Below are 23,177 nucleotides of genomic sequence, written 5' to 3' on the forward strand. Positions count from 1 at the left end.
GTTTAAAATGGAAAGTGTTAAGCAACCTAAAATAGAGGTCACTACCAGCTCTGCCTATAGCAATATAAAGACTTTGAAAATGCACAAATCAGTTTCCCCTAAAAAAGTTTATATTCCGTCACCTTCCCTGACCCAGCTGATACAGTAGCTTTCTCAGTGAATTCAGTAACATTTGTCCATTTTTCACAATGCTTCCCTTGCAACTGGTAAATTATTTAGCAAGTTTAGAAATGGAAATTATATTACATAAGTTGGTTTCCTTATAGCTCAGCTCTCTACAAGCCCAGACAAATGTTATCTATTTTCTGTCAATTTTCACCTGCCCCGTTTCATTTTGGCATGTGATGGCAGTAGGGTGACCAGACAGCAAATGTGAAAAATCGGGACGGGGGTGGGAGGTAATAGGAGCCTATATAAGAAAAAGACCCAAAAATCGGGACTATCCCTATAAAATTGGGACATCTGGTCACCCTAGATGGCAGTGGCTGAACAATGAAAGGATTTTGTGCAGGTGAGTTGAACCATCTTTATCCGTATTTTGCACATAAACTGCTAAAGACACAGCTGTAGCAGTAGGTGGACAGTCGGAGTCTGGCAAAAATATGTGACTGTGCATTTTTCTGTTGATTTTATATATATATATATATATATATATATATATATATATATATATATATATATATATATAATAAATCTTCCTGGAGAAGCAGAGTTCCTCATCTGAACCTCTTGCCTCTAGATCTGCTGAATCAGCAGTAATGTTTTTGATTACTGCAGGTACTTTTGGTGAAAGTTCACCTGAAAGATTACTTGTTTTTCCCAGCCACACAAGTTTGATTGTTGTCTAAATTCCTTTTGATACTTTAAAGATGCTTTCTTCTCTCTATATATATTGCATAGTATTCTGTTACGTTAAGGGAGTTGATTTGGTTCTGCTGTTAAGGCAAGTCAGTATTGTTCATAATTGTGAACTATCCATTTTACTTGTTGGCATGTCCTAGTTTTTGAAGGAACTGTTTAAGTAGAGATAGAAATCTGCTGATAAGGATTTTAAAGAGACTCTAATTTTAGAAATAATTTGCAAAAATTAAGCTATAACTCTGGCACTTGATGACCGGACATCAAAAAATCTGCAGATAAGCATCTGAAAGTCTGGATCCTTACAGGAAGTTTGTCCACACTACTTAGATCGTAAGATCACTGGGGCATGGACCGTCTTTTTGTTCTGTCTTTGAATCACGCCTATCACAGTGGGGTCCTATAGTTCATGACTGAGGTGCCTAAGTGTTACAGTAATACCAACTATAAATAATAATTCAGGCCTGATTGGTCTCCAAAACTGGATTCACACAAACCAGCTTTCTTATTATATCTGGCACTTCTGATTCAAGCTAAATCCTGGAGCGGCTGAGGTTAAAGAGCACTGAAAATTAAAGAAAAATATGAATCATTTCAGACCTCAGAAAAGCTCAACTCAGTTTAGGTGAAGTCTGCAGCAGTAAACTCAGGGTCCTAAAATGACTCAGATCCTTTCTTTTGGGCTGAATCCAGAAGATAGTTATAGGCAGTTGTGCTTCTGTCTCTAAAGCCCTCAGCTGAGAGTCCACCAGAACCAATCCTCTCCCCTATATTATTCAACCTGGATATGAAGTCATTGGAAAAAGCTGATGAAAGAGCAAGGACAGAGATGCTACCAAGACATGGATGACATCCAGCTCTACATCTCCTTTATGTCAATCATAGATAACAACATCTCCCAACTTCCTCAATGTCTGAATAAAGAGCAGCAAGCGAAAGCTGAACACAAGCAACACCGAGATGCTGATTGGAAGAAGAAGATGCCTTGAAGAAACTTGTCATAATTCTCAGTCTGGCACATGCTATTGTAGACATCTGTCATGAGATTTAATTGGTCCATAGCATTAGACTCCTCAGTGCCACAGGATGCTTAAATAGCTGTGTCAGGGGGAAAAAAAGGGCTGGTGTGGTGGTGGAGGGAAGCACAACCATCCAACAAACAAACAAACCGTACCATATGCAACTAGCAAGAAGACTGTGTCCCATCTTACTGAATACAGTGCAGACCATGGTGAGCCCTATGTTTGTGACCCTGAGGCTTGACTATTGCATCTCACTGTATCTAAGAATTAATCCATATGCCCAGAAAAAAGCTCCAAATGGTACAAAACACAGCAGGCCCTCTGCTTAACAGTATAGGTCACTATGGGCACATCTTGCAGCTCTGCTCTTTGCACTGGTTTTCCACTCAAGAGAGTTCAATTCAAGGTGCCTCTCCTCATATTTAAAGACCTACCAAGATTTGGGACTGAGAGAGTGCCTTTCCTTCTGCGACCATGACTGTCAATGAGAGCTACGTTCCACTAGAACCATAAACCTGTCAACCAGGAGGAGGAGATAGAACTTTCACAGGAGCTGGATCTTGACTATGGAAATCTCTCCAGCAAGAAATAAGAATGACTATGGGGTCTTATTGTGTGTTTAGCGTTCATCTCTTTGACTTGGCTCCCCCCCCCCAGTTATTTTCCTACAGGCTGGAATGGAAAAAAGAGGGACACTGTTGTTTCTATTTTTAAATACTTGGAGTCTACTACACAATAGTGATGAGGGCTTAGACAAATTGATGGATAGACAGGCAGATGACAGCAGCTGCATTCTGTTTGGACGTCACAATCAAGCAGCAATTAAGTGGTTAAAACAAATATTTCTTGAGTCGATTTGATATATTTATATCTTAATTTGTCTTTTTAAGAAATCTACTGTTGTTTTTAGTCTTCTGATCTTTTATTTTCTTAAGTCTTTGTCACTAAAGCTCTCTTAATCTTTGTAGATAAAGCTTCCGGTTTGTGGTATTTTTCCTTAAGGCTTCAGTTGTCGTCAGTCTTTTCATTTAATCACATTTAAATATTTCAGACAGTTTCAAGACATTCATAAATGGATATGATTAAGATTAGGTCCTAATAAGTGGTAGGAAAAAAAAAATCTTGTCTTCCAACCAAGACAATGAAAGCCCATCACAAGCCTCAATGGATTAAGACAAGTTTTTTTTTTTCTTATCCTTACTAAATGAACACATTAAACACTATCCCAGCAGCTGTATTCACTAGAAGCACTAAAGATAATCCCTTCCATTTGTTACTGGAAAGTGCTTTCCTTTGTAAGTATCACCCTGCTTTACTGACAGCCCTGTAGGCCATAGATTAGAAAGCTGAGCAACCCACTTGGTAATGAAAACTGAAACTCACCTGGTTTTACCACAAAGCCAAAGCTTGACTCAGATTTGTGATCCTTTGGTGTAAATGAGAGTAGTAGTAAAATTTTATCTTCTAAGCTATTTGCAATCAATAATTAATTATATAGTCCTCACAACATCCCTCTAAGACACGAGTTTGTCTCTATATTTTCCAGAGAAACTGAGTCACAGAAGTGAAGCACTCATTGCTGCATCAGGTGTCAAGGGATGTGCACACATGCTGAGCTGCATGCATATGTTTAGCAGGCAGGGCCGGCTCCAGGGTTTTGGCTGCCCCAAGCAGCCCCCCCCCCAAAAAAAGCCGCGATCGCGATTAACCCAGGTCTGAGACCTCGTACATAGTATGGAAATGGTGTTGGTCTTGCTCTGAGCAGGGGATTGGACTAGATGACCTCCTGACAGGGCCGGCTCCAGGCACCAGCTTAACAAGCAGGTGCTTGGGGCGGCCAAGGGAGAGGGGCGGCACCTGCGGCAATTTGGGGGCGGCAGGTCCCTCACTCCTTCTAGGAACGAAGGACCCGCTACTGAACTGCCGCCGCCGATCGCGGCTTATTCCCCCCCCCCCCAATTGCCGCCGCCGATCGCGATCGCGGCTTTTTTTTTTTTTGCTTGGGGTGGCAGAAATGCTGGAGCCGGCCCTGCCTCCTGAGGTCTCTTCCAACCCTAATATTCTATTTGATGAAATGTACACTAACCAGGAAAATGACTAAGAGGGCAAAACCATTCCATCACTGATCTTGATGAAGGATGGTGCGTCACCTAACTGAACTGAGCAGACCTCCTCACTTCCCTGTGGGTCTCTTAATGCTTCCTGCCTGTACAATGGAGGGTCAAATCCTAAGTAATTTACCCAAAGGTACAAAAGGGGTCAATTTCAAAATTTGATTAGAACTTGGGAGTTCCTCACAGGCCAGTGGGATCTGCACCCACTTATTCCACAGGTGAATTTGGCCTTTTATGTAATTTGAAACTAAAATGCTAAGCAAAACTCAGTTATTCCAGAATAGAACTAGAAAAAAAGTTGGCACAAACCCTTGCAAACCAATCCTGCTACGGCTCAATGAGCTGTATGTGATAGATATGGCAAATTCCTGCAATATGCTTGCAAAATCTTATGGTATTAAATGCAAACTTTATGTATCATTATGGGCTGGGATTGTATGTAAGGGGGAGGCCTGGGAGTTCAAAGGATTATATTGAAATTGTGCCAAATGAGAATGGACTTTTGGGACAATAAGTGTGAAATGGATTTCCTGGGAAATATCTAGGGAAAGGTTAATACAAATTTCCTACCTACAGTTATACAAAAACTCGGCCTTTTGAAGCTATGTCCTGAGGACAGAGTGATTGCTGAATACCTGTTGGAGATCAAGGGCCCAAGCTGTAAAAAGAAACAGCTGATCCAACCAGTCTGGGTTCTGGTTCTGAATCTGAGACCGTTATCAACTTATAACCATGGGGAAACAACAGTTGTGGGTTTTGAAGGACTGACATCTACTGGTGTCTGACATTTCTCTGTAATGCTTTCACCTAAAGAATAAATGTGCTTACTTACAAAGAGCTGTGCGGTAACATAAGTGTGGGTAATTACTGCTGTTCACGGCCTTTGAAGAGAAAGCAAAGTCCAGACGCTTGCCTGTTTTGGCAGTGTGTCTTGCTGGGAATATCATAGTGTAGTTAGGGAACTGTGCCACCTTAACACCCTGGTCAAGGGGGAGAAGGATGCAGGTCTCTGTCCAAGAGAGGTGACAGTTGAGGCATGAGGAGCATAGAGTGCCTCCTCGTGAGGGACCATGGAGGAGTAATACAAGTGCAGTTGCCCCAAACTGTAACACTGTACTCCTGAGTCCTTTCTAATTACAGGTTATAGTTTTAAAAAGATTATTCCAAAATATTTTCAGTATAGATTGAGTATAAAAAAGCATCAGGATAACAAACCTGGTTTTACCTATCATGAACAGATTAAAAACAAAGATAGATAATGACATTTTAAGAGCCTAGAAAAACAAGGAGGGTTTATAACTTATAGCACAACTCCACCAGATGGATTTTAGCTGAATTTCAGTTTTGTCCTTCTGAACTTTGACTATATTTACTTTCAAGTAAAGTAAACCTGGAGGAAATAATGCATTTATCTATTTTATGTAATCTGCATTTTTGAAATGTGCCAAAAGTGAAAAATAACATTTGATCCTAAAAAACAGATTTAAACAAATAAAACAAAAATGAGAATTGAGCAGCAGAGGAAAGGCATAAAATGTTGTGAATGGAACATAAATGAGCTAAACACATTTATGGTGAAATTTGCTGAAGTTCAAAAGACCAGCTCTAAATTCACTGCACTACTGACTGCCCCATGTATTCAGATCTAGTGGTCCAAATCCTCTACATAAAGGAGTGAGAGGTTCTGGATGATCTTCCAGCTTGGGGCCTGATCCAAAGCCCATTGAAGTCAATGGGAATCTTTACAATTTATGGAGACTCATTTCAACTTTTATCCAGAGAGCAGTGTTGTGTGGATTCCTCTCTTAGAATACAATTTGAAAGAGAGGTTTCACAGCCTTCCCAGTTTTTGAAATAAAAGTATTCTTGAGCATTCTTTCAATCAGGGGCGGCTCTATGTATTTTGCTGCCTCAAGCATGGCAGTCAGGCGTCTTTCGGTGGCAGGCCTGCGGGAGGTCTGCTGGAGCACGGATTTGGCTGCATGCCTGCAGGAGGTCTGCTGGTCCCACGCCTTCAGTGTACCCGCCGCCGAATTGCCGCCAAAACCGCGGGACTGGCAGACCTCCCGCAGGCATGCCGCCGAAGGCAGCCTGACTGCTGCCCTCATGGCAACCGGCACGCCGCCCCCCCGTGGCTTGCCGCCCCAGGCACACGCTTGCTGTGCTGGTGCCTGGAGCGCCCCCTGCTTTCAATGATATTGAAATGTGAAGTATGTCTTTCACATGCATTAACAATAACAAACAGGTTAGCTATATATATGTCACTGAAAGTCAATATCACACAACACCTGAAAACGAGTTAACAATTGTATTTACCTAATTATTGGTAACATGGTTTCCATAATGTGTGTGGACAAAGACTTTTTTATTTATAACTGTGTTAGACAATTATGCCATGCCTGAGGTATTGTCTGGAATACAATTTGGCTTGCATAGTTTTCAGAATATACCCTTGTCCAACTATAATGTAAACAGTGCTACAAGGGCTAGAAACAGAAGGATTAGGAGGATATTGCTTTCCACAGCTAATATTTCACTATGTATGTATTTACACTTTTTTAAAAGATGTTTGTTTTGGGCACAGCATCTCCAAAACAAATGTTTTTTTGATACCAGTGACACACATTGCTCACCTTCTTATACAAGTAATAGAGCACTAATTACTTTGTGCTCTAGCAAGCAACAGAGGGAGTGATAGCTCAGTGGTTTGAGCATTAGCCTGCTAAACCTAGGATTGTGAGCTCAATCCTTGAGGGGGCCACTTAGGGATCTGGGGCAAAATCAGTACTTGGTCCTGCTAGTGAAGGCAGGGGGCTGGACTTGATGACCTTTCAAGGTCCCTTCCAGTTCTTGGAGATAGGCTATCTTCATTAATTTAATTTAATTTCTTAGGTGTAGTCAGTGTGTTTCAATTACCCTTGGAAACATTTTTTCAGCCTCCTGACTGCCGTGCTTGAGGCAGCAAATTACATAGAGCCGCCCCTGATTGAAAGAATGCTCAAGAATCCCTTTCTTTTTTCAGTGTAAAAGAAGTTAAAAGTAATGATCTAGTGTGCTTTTTCACCCATACTTCTTGTGAAACAGAAAACAATCCAATATGCGTTTGAGAGAAGAGAGTATTAATAGTTTTAGCTTCACACATATTCTGCAGAACCGGGTCCCTTCTTAAGATTAAGTAATCACATGGGTTTCCACAGACTCTCATCACAAAATTGCCTGTTGGTGCAAAATTTTTAAAATTGTACTGTAACCAAGCGGATGAAGGAAGAATACTGCCAGACATGTTACGAAGTCAAGAAAAACTGTGTAACTTATTTTGTGCCTCCCAGCTTGAATACATAAGGGACAAATGCAAATTTTCCAAATGAAGTACAGCTCACAGTGCATAAATCTCCAACAGACAGTAGTTTGCACTTATTAACGCTTGGCTTGGATCATAAATGAAGCACTTTTTCCTGAAATGCCAGCTTTTCTGTAAAGACTGGCTTTTCCCTAAAGGAACATCAATTATAAATAATGGTCTGCTAGCAAAATTGGCAAGGGTAGGCTTGAAGCAAATCAACTGGGAAATACGATTGATTTAAAAATGAGTGTGTTGCCATGCATTTTAGCCATCATTTGAGGAAATGGTTTGGGGGTCATTATTCATTGGCCGGCATATAAATTCTATTGCTGGAATTTTTAAAAGCGTGTGCTGGCAGGGGTCGCTTGCTGGAGGATTCTCTGCGACTTGAAGTCTTTAAATCATGATTTGGGGACTTCAACAGCTGAGTCAAGGGAGAGAATTATTCCAGGAGTGGGTGGGTCAGCTTTTGTGGCCTGCATCATGCGGGAGGTCAGACTAGATGATCATAATGGTCCTGTCTGACCTTAAAGTCTATGAGTCTCTGCTGCACAACCCAAATGGGGCTCGCAGCAGCAGGGGATTTCCAGAAAAGCTTGCTTATCATGATCAAGTTCCCTGAGCTCTGGGAGGGCTGAATACTCCAAAAGCATGGTGCTGCGAGCAGTCAAGGGGCTGACAGCTCATTTGAGACTTTGAAAAGCATTTTGATGCTTCAATGCAGGGGCGGCTCTAGGCACCAGCAAAGCAAGCACATGCTTGGGGCAGCCTATTTGCAGGGGCGGCAGGGATTCCGCATGGGAGCTGAGAACCAACAGGGGGCCCTGGGAGCTGTAGTTCCTTGGTTAGCTCCCTGCCTATAGAGCCAGCCCTGGAGAAGGGAAAGAACTACATTTCCCAGCATTCCCTTGGCCACTACCAACAGGAAAGAGGGGGAGGAAGGGAGGTAGCTGAGACCTCATGCTGCAGCCTGCTGTGAATGGAGAGCTGCACTGTGAGTAGGGATACTATATTTTAACATTTAAAAAAATAGGACACTCCACAAGGGGGGAGGGTAGCCCCACCTTGCCACCATCCACTCCCTCAGAAACCACAACCCATCCAACACCCCCTGCTCCCTGTCCCCTGATCACCCCCTCCCGGGACTCCTGCCCCTAACTGCCCCTTCAGACCCTCCCCCATCTAAGCCTCACTGGTCCTTGTCCCCAATTGCCCCCTCCTGAGACCCCCCCCAACTTCTGCCCTAGGACCCCACCCCTTACCTGTCCCCTGAAAACCCCCCAGGACTCCCATGCCTATCCAACTGCTGCCTGGCCCCTGACTGCCCCCCCCGACCCATCTAACCCCCCCTCTCCCTGCCCGCCCCCCGAACCTCCGCCCCATTCAACCCCCCAGCTCCCTTACTGTGCCACTCAGACCCGCGTGTCTGGCTCCGCACAGCGCCAGACACACTGTTGCATACATGCTGCTGTGCTCCCCCGCAGAGCCAGAGCCTCCTTCCCCCCACACCAGCACCTGCCTTCCAGATTTGAACACCTCAAAATTCAGGAGTGCTCAAGCTCAGTTTGGGCAGCTGTTACTTCATTTCTCCCAAATCAAATATACTGATCCACCGTAACTTGCTGTAGGAAAAGTAAGATAAAATTGAGCAAGAAATGCTTCCCAGTGGTTATTAGGACTGGAATTGCTATTTTCAACAGCCATTGCCTTTTTTTGTTTGTTTAAAAGGAAGACAGTGATATTGCATTGGCAAATTCCCCATAGAAAGAAAGAGTGGGACAAAAGAATAATAAAGGCACCTCAACTTTTCCTCATTTATGTAGGACAGTCTTATAATATGCATCCAGATATCCTCCAATCACACAAGCTGAAAACTGTTCCACTTTACTGCACTTCTGTAACCATATGGGAACCAATCCTGTCTGTGTTCCTGCTGAATGACCCGCCCTGGGAGCGAGTTACCAGTGACCCAGGGCTGTGGTGGAAGGAGGATACAGGTGGTGGTGGTGGTGGTGGTGGGGGAGAGAGCCCAGGGCTGGGGCGGCAGGAGGTGTGTGTGGGGAGGAATGAGGGAGGCCAGAGCTGGGAGAGCCCAGGGCTGGGGCAGCAGGGGGGTGCAGCGAGGAGCCCAGGGCTGGGACGGGGGGCAGCCAAAATGTTTTTTGCTTGGGGCGGCAAAAAATCTAGAGCCGGCCCTGCTGCTATGTCCTCAGCCAGGTAGGTTTGGAGTTAGGTGTCATAAGGGGCATGCAGGTGCAGATTAAGCCACTCAGCCATCAGCTATTTATTGGCTTCTCTAACCACAGTGGACCCAGAGATGCTTCTTCTAAATAACAGGTTTCAGAGTAGCAGCCGTGTTAGTCTGTATCCGCAAAAAGAACAGGAGTACTTGTGGCACCTTAGAGACTAACAAATTTATATGCATCCGAAGAAGTGGGCTGTAGCCCACGAAAGCTTATGCTTAAATAAATTTGTTAGTCTCTAAGGTGCCACAAGTACTCCTGTTCTTTCTTCTAAATAGATTTAAAAAAAAAAAAGACCTAAGAGGCATGGGTGAGAGAGAGACATAAATCGTTGCAATGAGCCCCGGTGTTAGGACTGGGTTCAAGGGGGATGAGAGAACAGATAGAGTAGACAGAGAACATGGATGGGGAGGAAGGGTGGTTGGAAGGAGGGTATTTCCAGTATTTTCCTACACAGATTGGGGGCTACAGCAGCTACTGGATGCATCATGTTGCCTAGGGTTACCATATTTCAGCAAGCAAAAAAGAGGACGGGAGGAGCCCCGCCCTAGCCCCGCCCCTGCCCCTCCCACTTCCCGCCCCCCCCAGAACCCCCAACCCTCCCCCCGTTCCTTGTCCCCTGACTGCCCCCTCCTGGGACCCCTGCCCCTAACTGCCCCCCAGGACTCCACTCCCTATCTAAGCCTCCCTGCCTCTTGTCCCCTGACTGCCCCAACCCTTATCCACACCCCCAGACAGACCCCTGGGACTCCCACGCCCCATCCAACCACTCCCCACCCTCTGACAGCCCCCCCCCCCGAACTCCCAACCCATCTAAACCCCTCTGCTCCCTGTCCCCTGACTGCTCCGATCCCTCTCCCCACTCCTGCCCCCTGACAGCCCCCCCAGAACTCCCAGCCCCCTACCCCCCCGCTCCTTGTCCCCTGACTGCCCCCTCCTGGGACCCCTGCTCCTAACTGCCCTCCAGAACCCCACCCCCTACCTAAGCCTCCCTGTTCCTTGTCCCCTAACTGCCCCCTCCTAAGACCCCCCCCCAACTGCCCCCCAGGACCCTACCCCCTACCTGTACCCTGACTGCCCAAAACTTTCTCCATCCCCCCCCCCCAAAAAGCCTCCCCCCCGTTTCTTGACTGCCCCCTCCAGAACCTCTCTGGCCCCCTTACCCTGCTGCTCAGAACAGGGTGTTGGGCTCTGTGCCAGCCGGACACATGGCTGAGCTCCCCAGCGCAACAAAACCCGGTCCCTGGCCCTGCACAGTGCTGCCGGACCGGGTTGCAGGAGAGGCCAACTCAGAATGCAGGGCGGCTCCGGCTCCTCTCCAGCTGCTCAGGAATCCAGCCCGGGACTTTCCTGCAGCCCTCCCAGCCGCTCGCTCTGCTCTGCCGGGGGAGGGGGGAAATCCCGGACTTTGTGAGTGCTTTACAAATTCCCCCCGGACGCTATTTTTAGCGCGAAAAGGAGGACATGTCCGGGGAAATCCGGACGAATGGTAACCCTAATGTTGCCAGACTCCTTAGGGAAGTGTGGAAAAGTAGGAGGTGGGCTAGGCTAATCTTGGCTCAGATGGAAGAAACACAATTATTCAATATAGGATTTGTCAGCCAAGGAGGATCTTCCTTGACCTAACTGAATCACACAAATGACACAAGCATATCCCAGAAGCCATCATGAACTGGAAAGAAAGACATACAGAATGCCTCTCAGTTCCCATCTGGGTCAATGCTCTAAACATAATTGTTAATAGGGCTGTCAGAGACACAACTGGAAACTGCCAAGCTACTGCCTGACCCAGGCTAGAGAATTTCTTAATCACCCTGGTGAGCAGCACAGCTCAATACATACACTTCTCCAGGGCCTAAATTAGGGTGACCAGACAGAAAGTGTGAAAAATCAGAATGAGGGTGGGAGGTAATAGGCGCCTATATAAGAAAAAGACCCCAAAATTGGGACGGTCCCTATAAAATCAGGATATCTGGTCAACCTAGTCTAAATCCAGTTCCTTGACTGTAGCAATTCACCCAGGTAAGTCCTGATATTTGGGGCTTTTTCTTGTATAGGTTCCTATTACCCCCCACCCCTTGTCCTGATTTTTCACACTTGCTGTCTGGTCACCCTATTTGCAAGCCCTGCCTGAGAACTAACAACTCCTCTAGGTAAAGTCACCAGCAAGCCATGGCCTGGACTAATGGGCACCAGGGGAGCCTCCCCTGCAGGGCCACGCAGAGAGCACGCCCCCTCCCTTCACCATGGTGTAACATGGATTCGCCACTATCTCCCCCCCCCGCCCAGAATGGACTTTCCCCCAGCCAACTCTGCACTACCCTCCCTGTTTCCTCCCCCCCCGGCAGTCTCAGTGGTACATTCCGCGTCGCAGTTGCCTTGGGAACAGCTACGCCTGTCGCTATGCGCACGGCAGTGCTGCAGCGCCAGCAGGTGTGGGTGAGGGGAGCCCGCGCGAGCCGCTCCTCCGGCCCGCAACCACTGCTGCCGGAGCGGGAGACGCCCCTTCCCCGCCACTCAGCTCGGGGACAGGGAGGCAGCGGCGGCCGGAGCCCAGGCCGTGGGGGAGCAGGTGCCTGGCTCCCTGGCGCGGGCGGGGCCCCTGGGAGGGGAATGGCGGTGGGGAGTCAACGGACCCCAGCAGATCTCTGGGGCGGGGGAGCATTGGAGCAGATCGGGGATGCGGGGGTGGGCGCACCGGCACAGGCCCCGGGAGGGGACCGGAGATGGGGTAGGCAATAGGCTTCAGCAGATCCCTGTATGGGAGCAGGTAGTGGGGGAGGGGGAATACGGATGGTTGGTTTCCGACAGCCCCCCCCCCCCCCGGGGGGAATTGGTGCAAGGTGCTGGGAGGGGAATGGAGATGGGGTAGGCAATGGGCTTCAGCAGATCCCTGTATGGGAGCATGGGAGCAGGTTGTGGGGGAGGGGGAATATGGATGGTTGGTTTCCAGCAGGCCCTGGGGGAGCGGGGGGGAATGGAGATGGGGTGGGCATTAGAGTCCCTAGGGATGTACCCTAGAGACAGTCCTACACATATATATGGAAACACACCCTTTATGGCGGTACAGCTGCACACTATTTATAGTATTTTTCCTTGTTGCTGTGTAAATCACCTACAGTGCTGTATGCATTATGGATAGAGAAACATGAGACTTTTAATAAGTCTAACTCATGATTCAGGTTACGTTGTAGCTCTGTAAAAGTTCATTGAAATTCTCCCTCCTGTCTCTCTATAGCTAATCCGAGGAGCAATCACACCTGTGAACCTTACTTAGCTGAGAGAAGAGTTAGTTTTAATGAAATTGCTAAAGGCAAGAGTTTAATTTGCTTGAGGTTTTGAATTTCTAAGAATTAGGCAGAGGAAGTTCAAGGGCCCTCTCTCGGGAAGTCTTTAGAGCAAGTGCAGGTGCCTGAAAGCGTCTTAATGTTAGAAATACAGTAGAACAGCAGAGTTAAGAACACCAGCGTTACAAACTACCCAGTCAACCACACACCTCATCTGGAACCGGAAGTATGTAATCAGACTGCAGAGATTGGGGGGGGGGAGGGTAGCAAATACTATACAATACAGTATTGTGTTAAACATAAACTACTAAGAAAAAAGGAAAGTCTTAAAAGAGTAAGGAAACGTTTTGTGTTTGTTTAATTTAAATTAAGATGGTTAAAAGCAGCATGTTTCTTGTGCATAGTAAAGTTTCAAAGCTGAATTAAGTCAATGTTCATTTGTAAACTTTGGAAAGAACAACCATAACATTTTGTTCAGAATTATGAAGAACCTCCAGTCCTGTGGTGTTTGTAACTCTGAGGTTCTACTGTATGGGGAATCCTGCATCCTTGTTAGAGCCCATACTTTCCCTGATTTATACCCCAACTCCACTCAAGGTCAAAAGATCAAAACTTGACATCCAATCCAGGTCTCTGTATGGTATACTCAAGCATTAGTTCTGACTCATTTAGAATTGCCATCTGTTCTGCTTCTGATAGAACAGGCTTGTAGCAGACATGAAAAGAATAACAAAGTAAATAATTGTAAAGTGAAATCATATTTTTCCCCCAAAATAAGTTAAATGTTGTGTGTCTGATTATCTTTTTGAACAACCTGACAGCAACAGGTCATTAGTGTCTTGTTCTAAGGTCACTTGCTAAAGGTAAAGAGAATTGTTTTGAAAATTCTACTTTTACATAAAGTGCTTCAGATTATGTACTTTTGCTTTTTGCCTTCCATTGTTGTACTGTGATATAATGACCTATGTACAGACAGAAAGCATAATAATTTATTACAGGCTTTCATCAAAGAAAATGGTCAAAGCAGTATGATTCATGTATACCATCTTCCTCTCTTTCTAATGTAAGAAAATGACTGATATGCTATGGCTTGATAAACAGTCTTATTAAGAGGAAACTTTGCTAGTTGCAGTCAATGACATGAAAATGGCTGATAAATAAAATTTATTGATTTAATTTGCACATAATGTAATTGTTATAAGTCTGAGACTGCTCCATATGGGTAACAGGAAAAAAATTCTGCAAATTGTTTATTTATGTGAAAAAACAAATGCTAGTGCTTGTAAAAGCTACTAATTTTGATTCAGAGTCACTGAACTGCACGTATAAGGCATTGCCTATTACACACAAAGTTACACTGTTTTAACTAAAGGTGTGATTTTTAAACTGATTTAATTAAGTCAGTGCACCTTAGTGCATGGATACTCTAATATTGATTTATACCAGCCTTGTATTTAGCTTGCTCCTGTAAATGTACATTAGCAATGGGGCAAGTGAAACTGATATAACCAATTCTAAACCAGTATAAGTGTGTCCACACAGAGGCAAGTTTGTGTTTAGACAAGCTTACAGTCGTCACAGTTCAGGGCAACTGCACCTGTATTCCTGCTCTGTGGTCCCTTGAAAGCACCCAGTGTAGGCTCCTGGCTCCTCAGCCATCATATTTCTTGAGTCAAGACCGTTGTCTCTCTCCCTCCTGAATGGTTTTTTTTCCAGGCTGCAAAGTTCCTTGCCTACACTGTAATATTCCCAGCAAGCCAGACTGCCTGCACTTTGCTTGCTCTCCAGAGGCTGTAAACAGTGTAATTGGCAACAGTTATAAGTTACTACACAACTTTTCCTAAACAAGCACATTTATTCTGTGAAAGCATTACACACAAAACATTAAACAAACAAACAAAAAACAAAAGAACCTTTGTGCATGCTAAAAAGCTTACCAGAAGTCACCCCAACTCCAACCTCTGGTAGGTATCAGCCTTCAAGATCCACAACTGGATTTTCTCAGTGGTTACAAATTCATAACTGTCTCAGACTCAGAACTAGAATATCCATGAATAGGTTAGTTTTTCCTTTATACATCTTAGACCTTTGCTTTTGAGACTCCAGGAAGTAATCAGCAGATAAGTTTTTTTTCAGGAATACTGTAGACAATTGCCATATCTGTCACAACAGCGTTACAGACATTAAATCGAAACAATGGCTTAGAAATATAGTTTTAAAAAATAGTACTTGAGGCCACTAAACTGGCCTCAGTCCTTTGTTGTATGGGTTTTTAATTTTTCATAAGTCTTCAGAGTCTGAATCCAAACTAGAATAGCTGTGCCATCTTGTTTAACTGCCTCACTGCTGCTAGACCACATGTACTCTGACAGCAGATTCATTTTTTTATTATTGAACATCCATTGAGATGAATGGAGCATCAAGTCTTGCCAAAGGCATCCAGTCACATTAGATAAATGCACTTGGTGCATGTTTCTGACATTCTTTCAGCATTAAAATGGTCACCATTTTCAGTCCTCCTGTGCTAGGACTTTTCACCAAGTTTTTAACCAGTTAGCAACATGATTGGCTCTAAAGATGGTTTGTGTTCACACCAGAAATGTTTAGTGTGCATTAAGAAACTGTGACTGCTAATCATGAGTCATCCTTGCTAGTCTGGCCCTTGGTTGTATTCCTGTGATCAGGCTGTAACAATGTCATTCTGCTATATAGTTGGAACTCTCTAAACCATGTATGCACAACATGATCTTCAGCCATTCCAGAAATCTGGGTAATAGGCCATGCCAGAGTGCATTGTCTCTCAGGCTGCTGGTACTTCTGATTGTGAGAATTTTACCAAAATGCAATGAAATAAAACATGATTAGTGGCATGACAAGTATGGACATGCCCATGTTATTGCCCTATGGTTTTGTCTTGAAAAAGTTGAAACTGGATCACATGAGCTATATTATATAATGAATTTCTGCTTTCCAACTTTTTCCTGTACATTAAAAATTGCAAAAACTATTACAATGCTCCAACATATTAATTTCAATCCAGTTGTTCCATTTGAACAGGTTACTAACCACAAAGAATTTCACAAATCATTCTGATTTTTTTAAGAAGAGTTCACATTGGGAATCATGAACATCAATGACTTTGTAATACTGCCAGGTTCAAAAACTGGAACTTCCGTAAAATTAAAAGTGAAGTAAGTGCATTTCCTCAGACTATGACAGAGATGTTGACTCTACTCTTTTAATAACTTTATATGCAACATTAAGTATGAGATTATGTTTGCACAAAAGTAAGAATCATAGATATGTCTCTCTACTGCTGTTTTTCCAGGCTTTTATTCTTATCTGTCTCCTCTTCCTTAGGTTTTTTTAACCTACTTACTGAATTCATTCATGGGAATTATTGCTATGCAGATAATCTAATATATACTGTCTTTATTAAGGCCTTGTCTTCCCTAAAGAAGGCTTTCCAGCATAGTAACCAGCAAAACCTTCTGAGTATGGATGCAGTTATACCGCATAGGGTCTTATATCAGCATAGCTATGTCGGTAAAAAATAATCACACCCCTAACCCACACAACATTACCATTATAACTTTTCAAAATAGGCAAGTCCTAAATCTATCCTGTTTTCACTTTCTTAATGATGATAATTCATTTCTCCCCTGCCCCACTGATATCTTCCAGAGTTTATTCTGTTCAAAATAGAGTGGCTTATCCCCCTGACTGAACATGGAACATGTTGTTCCAAGCCTCAGAAATCTCCAGGGTCCATTTTTCTGTCCACTTCAGAATGTAGAGCAAAATCTACTTCTTGGTCTTCAAAATTCTTTGTGGATTAAGGGACTTATCTGTGCTTAAAACTTTTACCAGAATAGCTATGTTGGGGTATGTTTTGTTTTGCTTGGTTTACTGACATGGCTATACCAGTATTAAGTGCTGGTATGGGCACAGTTTAATTACTATACTGTGTCCATACTAGGAAGGCTTTGCTGGTTGGTTAAACTGATCCTAGGTTGGAGGAAAGGCATGCCTATTCCCCTGTATTTTCCCCTCCAACATGCCTGAATCCACTCAGGTCATGCGGGTGCTGAGGAGGGTGGAGTGGAGTAGATCTCCATCTCTCCTGGTCACTCATCCACAAGTTCAGGGGAGCGATGGAGCTGACTAGTTCCAGCAAACTCCTCTTCTGTGGTTAAGCATTCCTGGGCACGCACAGCTGTTTTAGCCCTGAAAACAGCCCTGTCTGAAAAATGGTGTAGTTGTCAGAGCTGGAGTTTTAGGCTTGCTATGGGGTTTGTGGGTTACACACCTTCAATATTAAAAGTTATTAAAACAGCCCTGCTGCTTAAAATCTATTCAGATATCTGTTTTCATTCTCCTTCATGTTCTGATTAACGTCTTTATAATTTTCCTGCTAATACCCATTTAAATGTTTCAATTTAATTTCTCCAGAAATATACGAGAGCTGAAGTTGGAGAAAGTACAGTTAGAACTAGAAAACAAGGAGATGGAGAAGAAACTACAGCAACTGCAATCTAATATGAGCAGAGAAAAAGAAGAGAGGAGGGAGTAGGTGAAATTTCTTTGGAATTTTTAACTGTAAAATCAAGGAATCCCAATGAGATGTGTGTTCTTTTGAAAAATCACTTGTGGATAACCCATCTAAAGACTAGCATTTTTGGTAGCGTTCTGCACTATTCCTTCCGAGCTCTTTCCTTTCCCTGCTTTTCTTCTTTGTTTACTCTATTCTGTCTTTTATCTCCTCTTTTCTTTTCCTTTCCTCTCCACAGCCTCCTGCTGTCCTGTGATAAGCATGTTTTTTGCTTGGTGGTTTTTTTTTTTAAGTCTCTCCTGTGAGATTGGTTGATTTACCTCTGATGTCACAATCATTTCTCTTTCTCCTCCCGAGTGGACTATGATATCAGAACTGCCAGCCAGTTTCCTTCCTTCCCTCCCCCCTCCCCCGCCCAACCTTCTTTTTCTTTTTTCCCAGTGAGATTGTAACGTTGGAGTTAAATCAACCAATGAGTACCCTATATCTCCTAGTGTATCTCACTTTGTCACTGTTTCAGTGCGTTAAATGCATGTACATAACATCACAGAAAGACTAGAACATTGTAATAGTTTTATATATGATAGAAAGAACCCATTTAGGAAGTGAGCATTGTCTGGTGAAGTGAGCCGTAGACTAATCTTGGCTCTGCTAGTAACTCACTGTGTGACATTAGCAAATAACTGTAACCTCTGTGTCTGCTTCCCTATCTGTAAAATGTGGATAATACTTCTTTTCCTACCTCACAGTGGTGTTATAAGGATGAATTCATTAATGTTTGTACAGCACTTTAAAAGGTATATAATGCTATTTGAGCACTAAGTGCCATTAATTGTATTGGATCATAGTAATTAATTTCTAAATTCCTTTTTCTCAGAGCAATTAAAGCTGGGTTCTAGTTGCCTTTATGCTCTGACAAAATCTCAATAAATAGCTAAAACCTTTAAAATATGATAGTTCTTTAGCTTCCAGTTTAGGTTTTCAGTGATTTTATGCCATCTCTTCTTTGCTAAAAATAATGTAGTGGTTTTGAAAGGTGCAAGACTAATGTTGAGACTGAGACCACCAGCTTGGCTGCACCTCAAACTAATCAATTCAAGATAGGCTATCAGAGAGATGCTGCTACTATTCTTAATTATTTAATTTGAGTAGCACTGATAGTGTACTAAACACTTTTCAGACAAAAACAAAGACACAGTATCTTACATTTATTCCTACTTAAAGAGAGAGCAGGTAGAGGACAGAAGGGATGGGGAGAAAGCAAGAGAAATAGACGACTGAGAATTGACATTAGGCACACATGTTAGTTCCACAATTTTAAAATTCTAATCTCTCTTGCACTTTGTCTTACTCCATCTCTGTCTCTCTGAGTGGAGGGCTAGGATTTATGGATCTTGTGGAAGAAGCGTGTTTTGAGAGAAGAGAGTATAGAATCATAGCAGACTAGGTCCAGGAGGAAACTTCCAGGCTTAGGAGTTGCATGGAAGAAGGCAAGGAGATGGATAGTAGGGAAGCACTGAGTTGTGTGTCTTGGTTGAGGTGAAAGAGAGCTAAAAGACAAGGCAAAAAGTACTAAGTTGTGTAGGACCTTGAAGATAACAACAAGCATAAATCTGCTGTGGAAATTGGCATGGGAGACAATGAAGGGATTTAAAAAGCTGATGGATATTGTCAGAGCAGCTGTCTGGGTAGATAGTTTTCACAGTGGAATGATATCTACTTCTGGGGGCATGTCATTAGAGCAAACTACTTGTAAACATCCAGGAAACTAATGTAATGTGCAGGTTTATATGTGACAGTAAAAAATACTTAGTTTGCTAAATTATCCAACAAGAGTTACTTTGTCAATATTTCAGGTTTGCAATCATGACATGAAAACAATCAAAATTAAAGGGGAGTTATGTTTCAGGAATCAGTGCTACTACAGAGAAGATTTTTTTCCTAATTTTTCTGGTATCCTGTTTGTTGATATTAACTAAAAATCTGCATATTGGGAAAATAATTCATCCATCCCAATTTACAGGAGAAATATGCTTAGTAATTAAGTTTTGGGTGCTGTTTTTTTCCTAGACGATCAAGTGGATATCGTTGGCAATCTGGACAGGCAGGACCATTGGGAATTCAACCTCAAGTGTGGTCACAAAATAAAGAAAATGTTGTTAAGGTACAAACATTTCATTGCATTTGCAGATAGTCTCATAAAATACAAGATTTAGAAGAGATTTTTGTTGGTGATAGTCAGTCATTCACTATTTTGGTATAATGTGACTGAATTAATAAGACAGTTTTAAATACTGTATTAAGATGAGAAATGGAGCACTTTATAAGTAACATTTCAAAGGTATTTGTTTTTCTGCACAAAGCATATACTATCCCACTGAGCTAGAGGAATATTCAGTTCTGGAGTACAGTATTTGAAATAATTGTTTGGTGTTACGTTGTATTACATAAATTAGGTTAGTTAAGGGGTAAGGTTGTGCTACTTGTACAAGAACAGATTATTAAGGGCCTGATCCAGTGCCCACTGCAGGAATTTGAGAATCTTCTCATTAATTTCAGTGGGCATTAGATAAGGCCCAAGTACAAATCTATTTGAATGATCAAACTGCACTATGCTGTATTAGCTAAATTTATCATATTTACAGTCCAAAGTATTTTTGTGTGTGTGTAGAAAACTTTTACCAGGAAACATTTTCAGACTTTTCTTCTTTAAAAAATTTGGAATCCCCAATTTTCTTTAGGAAGATACTAAAAATTTAGCTTAAGGGGAAATTCAAGATAAACAGGTATATTCTGCAAAGTGAAATATACATACAAGTACATACAAAATAACTACATTAAAAGAATGGTATGGTTGCAAAGTCAAGCACTCAGAAGTTAAGGAATGCTAGAATTAAGGTTGCCTGTGAAATCTTAATTTAGTTGTCTTGTTTTCTTGAGCACCTGCATTATGATAGTCTTTTTAATTACAATAATCACCTATGCTTTTTACCACAGGATTCATGCGTCATTCAGTGTCTTGTTCTCCCCTACCCCAGGCTGCTTTTTGGAATCTACTCCCTCTGCTACCTGCCCCCAACCTGGCTCTTGTTATGTCTACATTCAAATCAGTTTGCTTCCTCCTCCATGCTGCCTTGGTGCCAGCAAAGGGGGCATTATTGAGAGCACAGGAGAGACATTGTCCTTGTTCTCAGGTCTGGTGTCCAGGGCTGCAGCAATTGCAAGCAAAATCCTGCTCAGCCCCTGCTAAAAGCTCTGGCAAGTCTCTATAAAATATGTGCAAATTCAGATTTTTCCAACATGGGCATTTTTTCCCTCAAGAACAGTAAAAGACATATCCCTGGTACTAAAAGCAATACCCATGCCAAATTTCAAGTCCATTCTCCAAAGTATGATTATTGATCATTCTTTTACTTTTCTCTGTATATACATGTTTAAATGTTTCAATATAGGTTTCTTCAGGAAAAGTGAAGTTGAAGATACTCAAAGAACAGATTCATGGTAAAGTGATGTTTGTATTCACCAAGTAAAATAAAATGTTATATGTTAATATTTTATGTGTTCCTTAGAGGTTGTTAAACAGTTTGGAAGATGCTTTTCATAGTTTAATAAAAAAAGAACCTCACTCTTGTTTATAGTTACCACTAAGAAGCCTAAAATTAAAATGAATAGCCTTATTGAATTTTATTTTCCTATGTGCTGCATGATGATATTTTTTTCTCAAGAACATTTAAATAGCTGTATTGAAGACATTAACATATTGAATTATAAAGGTTGTTAAAAAGAAGTATATGGAACGAAAATACCCACTCCCATTAGTCAGAATACATGCTTAATGTCTTATAAAATATTGAACTTTATATTTTTTTTGCCTTCCATTGTATTTTTCCAGAGCCAATGAAACAGCCATTTATACATAAAATGGCAAATGTTGCAATCCCTGAAAAACCTAAAATGAAGGGGAAGGCATGTGGACAGTGTGAGACCAAAAATGCTTTACTGGTGAGTAGATGATAGCAAAAGGTATTAATATTTGAGTATAGAAAGCTAGCCAATGAGCTTTGGATTGGATTAATTTAAAATAATCCTTCTTTAAAATGTCTAATTATGACCAAATTGATATGAGGTGTGTACATTAATTAGTGGAACACCCTAAAAAAAATCTAATTTTATTTCTTCAAGTTTTATTTGTAACATGTTGGAAAATATGAACAAGGGAAAAAATCCTCAACAGTAATTGTATATTATGAACCCATTTTTGCTGTTATTACTTTTTGTTCAAGGTATGCTTAGAATGCGGGGAAGATTACTGTGGTAGTTGCTTTGCCAGAGTCCACCAGAAGGGGGCGCTGAAGCTCCATAGAATGATTCCTCTACAGGTACAGACTTTTTTGTAGTCCTGTATTTATAATAAAAATTGTCTCTGTAAATGGTTCCAAACTTAATTTTTTAAATAATTGCATTTCTTAAATGTTTTCATTCATCAGAAGCCTTTTTTCTCACAGAAGGACATATTTTCTGCGTTTATTTGTAGCAGATGTATTTATTATTACATCTTTACTATACTTTTCAACTTCATTCATCAGTAAATTAGAGATTATTTTGTTTTATAATAAGGTCACCAACTTTGTTTTAATACCCCACAATTGTTATTTATCCCAAACTGTTTTTCTGAGGCCCTGATCCTAGAAACACTGATGCACGTGATTAGTATTTATACTTCATAAGTAAGAAATAGGGCTAAATTATAAGATCAGTTGGGTTAAAAATAAGATGATTGCTGTACCATGCAGTAGTGTTTTTTTTGTTTTTTTTTACAATTTATAAAAAGTGAGATTTTTAAATTTTACTTAAGAAAAATGAAGACAGATTTTAATCAAAAGGAGCTTTAGTGTTTATACAGAAACTTCCTGTAAAACACAGCAATTGTGTATTATACTGATTCTAATGTTCCGTTGAAAAAAATGTACAGTTCTTACTTTATGCACTAATGGGTTTTACAGTCTTTTGATTCCTCATGGAAAAAAATATTACTTAGGCTGAAATAACTGTCATGCCACAAGGTTCTAAAAAGTAGCTGGCAGGTTGTTAAAGAGACTTTGCATACATAAACTTCCACATATTGGGGGAGGGGTGGTTTTATGCTATATGGCCTATAAATCTGTCATTCAAATTGTTTGGTGTCAAGCAGTTTTCATATCACATGTACAGATAGGTTTGAGTCAGGTCTAAAAGCAGCAAATTAATCTGGATGTCGTAAAAGTAGCCAAATACAATGGTAAATGCCTGCTAGGGTAATTAACATACTACTTTATTCTGTTTGCTGCTTTAATACGTTTTAATTGTAGAGAATTCCCACGTACAATTAGCTCTTGTCTGTCAAATGAACAGTCACATATTGGTGAAAATGATAGTGATATAATTGGAAAGGTTTTTTTTTTCCAGAACAACAAATAATTTAACGATGGTGAAATCTGAAGAGTGTAATGTTCTTTGTAAAGTGTTATAGTTCATTGCCAATTGGGCCTGAGTTTACAGAATTAAAAAAGTCATCTTTAAAGTACAGTTTTATTTGTACAATATATTCTTTTGATGTAATGATAACATTTTAATGACCACTGTAATAAGGATTTCTGCATAAAATTATAATAGCACACTTATTTAACACTACTTTATTTCTCATCCATCACATTTTGCTATATTGCATAAATTGGTCGTAGTAATAACTTTTGTCCAATTTTTATATCACCGTTTCTTC

General features: G+C 41.8%; 1 protein-coding gene across 15 annotated transcripts in view; it reads left to right on the forward strand.

Annotated features, from left to right (window-relative positions):
* Positions 1–8,313: 8,313 nt before the first annotated feature.
* ZBBX (zinc finger B-box domain containing) overlaps positions 8,314–23,177 on the forward strand; it is a 45,375-nt gene continuing 30,511 nt past the window's right edge. For 2 of the 15 annotated variants that reach the window (XR_010590584.1, XM_008164993.4), the window contains exons 1-7: positions 11,959–12,152; positions 15,971–16,058; positions 17,320–17,436; positions 19,490–19,583; positions 20,872–20,920; positions 21,312–21,421; positions 21,703–21,798. Coding sequence is in view for 13 of the 15 variants with exons in the window: in XM_008164993.4 (XP_008163215.3) it covers positions 11,984–12,152; positions 15,971–16,058; positions 17,320–17,436; positions 19,490–19,583; positions 20,872–20,920; positions 21,312–21,421; positions 21,703–21,798 (723 nt within the window). In the remaining 2 variants the exon portion in view is untranslated. Of the gene's footprint in view, positions 8,332–11,917; positions 12,153–12,988; positions 13,094–13,592; positions 13,731–13,865; positions 13,931–15,924; positions 16,059–17,319; positions 17,441–19,489; positions 19,584–20,871; positions 20,921–21,311; positions 21,422–21,702; positions 21,799–23,177 lie in introns of those variants that run through there. The other 13 variants (XM_005299205.5, XM_042853734.2, XM_065557829.1 and 10 more) reach the window with 13 other exon arrangements.

This window comes from Chrysemys picta, chromosome 9 (genome assembly GCF_011386835.1).
Source record: "Chrysemys picta bellii isolate R12L10 chromosome 9, ASM1138683v2, whole genome shotgun sequence".
NCBI lineage: Eukaryota > Metazoa > Chordata > Testudines > Emydidae > Chrysemys > Chrysemys picta.